Raw genomic sequence first — 8048 nt, forward strand, 5'->3', positions numbered from 1 at the left:
GACTGAAGTTCAGCTTCTTAAATGTACTGTATGTTTCAAGGCACTGAACTTGAGTGAACCCTCAACTTCTGTCCAGCCCTTTCCCTGAATACTTATCAGAACGAGCTCAAGGGCTGGATTTTGGTGGGCATGCCATATTTGCACGTCTGCTTGCGTAATCTTCACTCTGCATGCACTCTCTCGACCTCTCTGGCTCAGTTCCTGTGCCTAATCTCTATCACTTGCTTCATCTTGCTTTTGCTTAGTCACGGTGGGGATCCCTCACCCTGCTAGCTGGGGTATCTTGGCTCTTTAAAACAAGGATTGCGTTGAGGTTTGAGTTTGGTTTGTTTTTTTTTTTTCCCTAAACAAAGCAACCTTCTTAATCTATTAGAAGAGGTGTCTGTTTTTAATGCAAAGATTCAAGTTTTGGGGTCCTGGTACTCCTGGAAGCTGGTAGTAAGAGTGTCTTCCTGGTCTGTATGAAAAAGCTTTATTTTTGTTGGAAGAGAATGATTGTAGGAGCTTAATATGGTAGATTTGAAGTGAATGCTAACTTGAATTGCCTAGACTAGCAGAAATACTTGTGCCATTGCTCTGGTCTGTTGTGTTAAGCATAGCCTATCTGTTCACCTATACTCCAGGCAGGATGACCATAACTAGCAGAAAATCAGCCTACTTTCATAATTTTAGATCCTGTAGTTGGAAGCATGAAAAGTGAAATTGAGGTTCCAAATACTTATTTCCTCTGTCACTGGTTAAGTGTTAGAATTGATTTTGTGACTGCCTTAATCCAAGGCAATAGTACTAATGTGTTTTCGACCTGCTTACCTAATCATCCCTGGTGTTGATACAGTAGTTTCCTACTTAAAAGTTGAGTGATTAATTTTTATGGCATCTTACTTATCATGTAAATTAGTAACTTGAAGCTGAGAAAATTCACTGAGCTGAAAAACCACCGAAGGTGTGATATATCTTTCATTATGTACAGACAAAGGCTTTTGATGGATGGAAATGTGGAACTGCATGCAATCCCAAAAATGCATCCTGAGGAAGGACAGAAGTCGGTGAAGAGCAGGGATTTTGTTTGAGGGAATGGTGATGGTTGGTTTACGAGTTAATCACACAGTAACTTCTTCTGGGAAGGGCCCTCAAAGGTCCGACCCCCAGCTCAAAAGGTCAGGTTCTTCAGTGCCTTGTCTAGGCAACTTCAAAGGGTGGAGACTGTACATGTTCCCTTGCCAACTTGTCTCAGTGCTTGACTGCTCTTCTTGTGAAAAGCTTTTTTTTTTTATTATGTCTACCTGGAGCTTTCTTTTTACAACTTTCACCTTTTGGCTTTTATACTCCCGCTGTATAAAATGTTGCTTGGATAAAAAAAAACCTACATTGCCTGCAGAAATGAGAACGTGGAATGTAACCAGCTAATAGTTGTACTATTAAAAGGCTGACTGGTTCCCATAATGTTCTAAATGCTTTAGTTGCCAGGGGTAATGTCTCTCACTGCTCCAGTGCTGGAGTAGATTCTGAGCTTCCTTGGTTTTGGCTTCAGAGAACATACAAAACTCTAGTTATCCAGAGAAGCTTGTTTGCTCTAAGTCTAGCAACTCTTTTTGCAAGGACTTTTCTATATTTTAAAAAAAAAAAAATAAAAAAAAAAAATGAAGAACTTGTATTTGTAGAATGTGGAATACTTCTCAGTAAAAATCCAAACTTGTTAAATTGCAGCATCCGGGTGGTGAGGAGGTCCTCAGGGAGCAAGCAGGAGGAGATGCTACTGAGAACTTTGAAGATGTTGGCCATTCCACAGATGCAAGAACACTGTCAGAAAGCTTTATTGTTGGGGAGCTTCATCCGGTGAGTGTGTGAGAGTACCAATACTTGCTGTTTACTACACTGGCCTTGTCTACTTATTGCTCGAGAATAAAGGAGAGCTGCCAGTTTGGCTGGATGGCAGCCCTGCAGCTGTTTGTGGATGGGCCTAGCCTGGAGATAGGTTCCCCCAATGTTAAGGGATTTGATTAGCATAGCATAAGGATGGTCATGTCTAAAAGTTTACTGCTTTTGAAATATTTAACATCTTAGTCCTTGAATAAAGTGAATATAGAATCGTGCCAATCGTGGTGCACCCCGTGAGCTACAGAGCGACGCACCGTAACCCCTGCAGGTGGCTGCTAGGTCAGAATGTCTAGACCTTTTCTGATGTCACTGTGCAGGGTGACCACTAACGTGCACTCTCATTCTTTCATCACTGTAAACGCACATATACACACACACATCCCCCAGGTTTCCATCTGGATATAGAGCTACAGCCTGGGCTCTTCACGTGTCTGTGTAGAAGATGGCCGCTGTAAGCGTCTTGCTTCTAGTCCAATGCTCTGTCTTCCCCTCTCGGGCTCCCCTGGTTTTGTCCTGTGTCAGTGTTCCCTACTTGCAGTTGGCAGGTGATTTTTTGATCAGTTCCCACTGGATCATGTTACTTCATCTTTTCTATGCTGTCCTTACCATTTCCTGGACTTTTAACAAGCACCTTTCTGCTGCCTCCAGCTTTGAGGGCTTTATTCTAGCTAAAGAGCTGCTGTCTTGGCTTCCTTCAGATAGGCCTTATTTAAGCTCTCACACATCTTGATAGTGGAAAACCACTTGCTGGAGATGGAGGCTGCTAGCCTGCCCATCCCTGCCTCTTTCTCCCTGTTTTGTGTATGTTTTGTGTTACCTTCAGGGGAGGTATCACTGTCTTGAGTTTTGTATTTTCACATAAATGTTCCTGATCTTCTCTCTGTCCTCGATCCTCTCTTGATAAATATTAATGTAACTTCTCCTAATATGAAATAATTATCTCTGATGCACTTCTTCAAATGGCAAGTGATGCCAGTAAAGTTCTTTTTAACCTGACTCCTGGTCAAGTTCTTCCTTGTTTGACAAGTGCCTGTTTCCATTTGATAAGAAACACAACACTGTCAAGCTGTTTGAACATTAAGCTATCAAGGTTATATATGGCTGGGCTTTTTTTGTAATGAATGTGACTATTTCAGGTAAAACATGAGTTTATGAAAGAGCCATAGAATTTGGGACCTTTGGGTCAAATGTAGTTAGATGACTTTGCCTGATAATGAGTAGACAAAGTAGAAGTAAACTAATATTTTGTAATTGGTGTGCAGGCTGAGGTTGTGTACTGTTTAGAGGCAAAGAAAATGCAAAAACGTGGGCACAAGAAATAAATACGTTGGAGACTCGGGTTTCACTTCTCTATTGTGTACTGGGAAGTATTATTTAAGGAACTGATCTTGTTTATGGTAGCTCAATGTCATGCACTGACATGTGCTCTTTTGTGAGTCTGTTTCCTAGGTGAAAATAGGTACATGTTAACTGAATAAACTGCAAACTGAATTTAGTGATAATACTCTTAATGCTTTGGGGTTTTCTCTAAATGTTTCTTGCTTGTTTTCTTGCAGGATGATAGAGGGAAGCTTCAGAAACCAACAGTAAGTGCATTTCTTGAACTGGCGTTGCTTTTATGCATGAGGGACAGTGTCTGTCGGTTACTGGTATAGCCCTGGAGGAGAAAATAGTTCACACATGATTGAGGTGTAGTGTTTCAGGTCAAAAGCCTCTTAAACCTGTTGATGTGGCTTCAAATTGCTCTTCCTGTTACCTGTTCTTTAATTTGTGTGGTTTTGAACGCAGAGGTTACTAGTTGTGAGATTACACTATGGCAGAAAGGTGAGTCTGGAATGAGTCAGATGTTTCCTAGTACTCAGTTTAAGAAAACCAAATCTGTTTATACACAGAATGGGTTAAACTAGTGTTTGTGGGGGAAAAGGTGATGCTTAACAATACATTGGTAACATTAGTAGTCAGAAAATGTAGAAACATTTATTTGCTGGGCTGTAGGTCAGTTAATTTGCTATTGTGAGCCCTTTTCAAGGTGAAAATACTCTTTGCTTGCTGAGTGTCTCAGCAGATCTTGTCGTGTGTCCTGTCAATGCTGTATTGGATTTATTTTCTCCTTTTTTTTCTATCTTTAATAGAAAAAAGCTGTGTTGGTGCTTAGCTATCAAACATATAAAATTCAGATGTCCCTTAAAGGAGCAAAGTACATCAGAGATTAATTTGTAGGATTGCTGCTGCTGTGAGTATAGAGGATGTTTGCTTAGGGCTGGCTTCACAGTACAGTAGCATGCTCAGCATGTAGTTGAAGGTTATCTTTAAATGAAGTGTAGTAGGAATAAGATCTTATTCTTGCTGTTTGAGAGATCACTTTTAAGGCATAATCCCTTTAACTCATACATGTTAATGGAAGAGATCATAAAAGGAAAGAAAAAATATAAATGTGTATATAAGCACTGCAATGTTCACTATAGCAATAATGAATGTTATGAAGGAATGGAACTAGTATATGAGTACCAATAAGAAGGGGAGGGGTGACTGGAATTCAGAGTTCTTCCCACCAAGAGTAACACCTGCTAGTCAGGTTTATTTTGGATTCAGGGCAGTTTACACTTAAGCTGTAAGAGCAGAGACCATAAATGCAACTGAGGAACAGGCTGCTCAGTGCAAGCTGTAGTACACAATCCCTTGATTAAGCCCTAAGGAATTTACTAAACTCAAATACTTAGAATATTAGTTAGGCCAAAGTGTAGTCAGTTTGGAGTGAAGACAGGTCTACACGACTCGTTACTACGCTCCTGTTCGCTTGTTCTAGCGCCGGTTGTAGTTACTGACACTGTGTGTGTGTTTTCCATCATTCCCGAGGGGAGCTGGAGGACTTTCCTCCAGCAGGATGCGTGGGTGTAGCTGATAAGAGCCTTTCACTTTGCACTGCTCCATGGGTGGGTACTGTGACTGGCTAGGCCCTGCCCCTGGCTCTCTAGGAGCTGTCAGAAGGCCTTGTGCTTTCAAATGGCCTTCTCATCCTTGTGCTGTATTTAAAGTTCTCTTAGTGTAAGTGCCCAGTGTCACAGAGGTCAAAAAAACTGACTTTGATGTGCTGGGCCGTATTTTTCTTACTGTCTTGCTGTGGGAGGAGCCATCTCCTGGCTCTGTATGTGGCTAGTCTGTTGTAGATGTTACCCTTCATAGGGTGGGTACAGGCTGTTCCACACTGTGGCTTTGGGATTAGTTTTTCCTAGAGGTGTTCACAAAACCAGTATAGGTGTAATTGCTGGGGCTTACTCTTTTTAAGTGTGGTATTTGTCACATGTAAACCTGTGGTGATTTGGGTGCTTGCAAAACTAGCTTATTCAAACCTGTGAGAGGATGTTAGGCATCTTCTGCTCTTTAAATGAATTGCAGATTTTGATACAGAAGCAATTGATTTTTCAGTGATGGATCCTGTACCACTAAGTTTAAGTATAGTTTTAATGTACTTTTTAAGTGCACTTAAGACAGTGTGTAATTAGCAATTCAGATTGTCTTCATATAAATTGTGCCTGTGTCCCCAGGTGGGATTTGATCTTGTAGTGATGCTTTTTCTATGGAAACTGAACGAGAAGCCCAAATCAGTACCAGAAACAACTATAATAATTTGACTTTTTTATGCAATGTGAAACACTTTACTAAAAAAAATAGTTTAGTAAGCATTGTGGAAGTAAATTGGTAGCTTTCTTCATGTATGTTCAGTGTAAAGAATAATTGTATATTGATTCAGTCTTCTTGATTATGTTTTGGGCTAGCAAGTTGGTTTTTAATTGTCTGATGCAATGTTGACTACAGAATCTACTGCTAGCTAGCTTCTAATACAAGTCTGTTACAGGAATTTTGAATACAGCTCTGAGTTGTTTTTAAATAGTCTCACTTAATGAGTTTTGAGAAATTGAGGGACTAAAGATGTAGAGGAGTGTCTGCCTGATGTAAATATCTTTTTATGCTTCTCTTTCCAGGAAACTCTTATAACCACTACTCAGTCTAATTCCAGGTATAGTATAACACCTGATGTCAAACAAAGCTGCTTGTGTTTGTGGGGCTTAGAAAGTGGAATAGCTTCTCTCTGATGAAAGCTTATAGATGTCAGGGCATGGTGCATGTAAATTTTAATTGCATATGAAATCAGGATGGCATCTGTGTACCATTTTACAAGCATGTTAGCTTACTAACTAGGGTTATTTCCTATGTTAATGTGTATCAGTATCTACCAAATGGTTCATGTTGCACAAGGCTTCATTTCTGGAGGCTATCAGTCTGGTGAATAGAAGACACTTGGTGCCATTGCTGACTTTTTTTTCTACTGTATGGATGTCTCACTTTTAAAACTTCCTACAAGTGTTGCATCCAGGGAAAAGAAGAAGGTTCTGTCTATAGGAAGGAAAATCTGTCTGCAGTGGGAGGGGATAAAATCTACTTTGGAACACCACTGAGTTAAACTATAAAGTTAAAGCTTGCTGACAATTGCCTGTTGCTGCAACTTTGGAGAACTGTTTCAAGCACCCAAGCTCCCCACACAAGGGAGTGGAAGTGTAATGTGATGCTGCTACTTAAGTGGTTTTTGAATGAGTGATTTTCTAGGTAGCATGTCATGACTTCTAGAGTCTTGCTCTTCTCTAGTAAGTAAGCTTCTTGTAAGCACTCGTGCAAAGCCTTAACAAAAGAGAAGCCTTTTTTACTTGGCTGGAGTATTACAGGCAAGCCTGGGTGTTCCATTGCCCTGACTTTGAAGTATTTGTTGGAGTGGGGAGGAAGGACTTCTTTAAGCAATGACTTTTCTTGTTTTTAAGCTTGCTGGTTGTCACTTCCTAAACTGCTGTTTCAAAATCTTCCTTCTAGTTCGTGGTCCAACTGGGTGATCCCAGCAATAGCAGCAATTATTGTGGCCCTGATGTATCGTTCCTACATGTCAGAGTAAGCGCCTTACCCAGAGCTAGAGCAAGAAGAGACTGAGCTGGGAGAGAATGTAAACAATCCTAACCCAATACGTTTCTGGACAAAAGCCTGGTGTTGGAAGAAAAATTCAACTTTTTCAGAAAACTGAAAAATTCTTTTCTGCTGTGCACTTTCCTTAATGTTGCCTTCTTCTTGGCTGTTCTGCAGTGATAAAAAGGCAGCATTTCTCTTTTTGTATAACAATTTTACTCTCTAATGATTTGATAACTGTATTGGTTTCTGTGTTAGAATATTGTCTTGTGTGTAACACTGATTCTGGTTATTTCTCTTTGCTCTGTAATAGGGTCCATAGGGCTCTATTTATAGATAAATTTTACAGCTTTAAATGACTACCAAAACTATGTCCATGTCCACAACTTCACTTAAAATCTTACCATCTTTTTAAATGTAGTATGTTTGAATTAAATGCTAATTAAATGTCATGGAAGAAGCTGAGTGGAGTAGTGAGTATAGGTGCCTATAAGTGCATGGGCCCTACCAGTTGGGCTATAATGAGCTGATATTTCTTCCATTCCTCTTGATATCTGCTCTTACAGTTGCAGAAATTCCTAACATCAGTCTGTTCTGTTTGCCTCCCATTGAAATATCCAGGTGAAATATGAAACTCAGTGTTTGGCCTGATTATATTTGTGTCAGTTTTGTGAAAAGTTTCTCTTTTTTGAAATAAAAAAAAAAAGGCAGACACAAGTAACTGCTGTTAAATAATACTGTTCCTGCCAAACACTCAGGTGACTCTAGAACTTGTTTTGGAACTTACAGACTTCTACAAAATCTTCAGTGTTGTCATGTACATTGAGAGGGGAAAACTCATACATGGAACCTGTCTCTGACTGTCCTGTGACGTGCTCCTTGGTGCTGTATTATGGGGAGAGGACCATTTTCAGTGCTAAACACAAGATAACTGAAAGTTTGCATTATGTGGTGAACACTTTTAGTCATATGTAAAAGATGATGAATAAAAGTTTAATTGCTTACTCTTGCTGGCTCAAATATTCTTTTCAAACCTGTTACGCAGTGTCCTCAAGACCAGCTAGTGCCTTGACAATGGTGCCTCTTGGCAGTGCCAGGGAAGGTGTGTGCAGTTTAGATCCTGTGTCAAGTCAAATCAAACTGAAACGTGGTACTGTGGAAGGGGAAGATCTGTGACTTCAGGAGATTGTCTTGTAGGTATGTAGGAATATGTCAAAACA

The 8048-nt window shown here is 40.1% G+C and overlaps 1 protein-coding gene across 1 annotated transcript; it reads left to right on the forward strand.

The window, feature by feature from the left end:
• Positions 1–1707: 1707 nt before the first annotated feature.
• LOC103778477 (cytochrome b5) lies at positions 1708–7145 on the forward strand (the record flags this gene model as incomplete). Its single annotated transcript, XM_008946101.1, has 4 exons — positions 1708–1836; positions 3435–3464; positions 5862–5896; positions 6742–7145. Coding segments are annotated over 4 exons (273 nt in total), but the record flags the coding sequence as incomplete, so codon positions are not given.
• Between the last annotated feature and the right edge of the window lie 903 nt (positions 7146–8048).

This window comes from Merops nubicus, unplaced genomic scaffold (genome assembly GCF_000691845.1).
Source record: "Merops nubicus isolate BGI_N331 unplaced genomic scaffold, ASM69184v1 scaffold12260, whole genome shotgun sequence".
Taxonomy (NCBI): domain Eukaryota; kingdom Metazoa; phylum Chordata; class Aves; order Coraciiformes; family Meropidae; genus Merops; species Merops nubicus.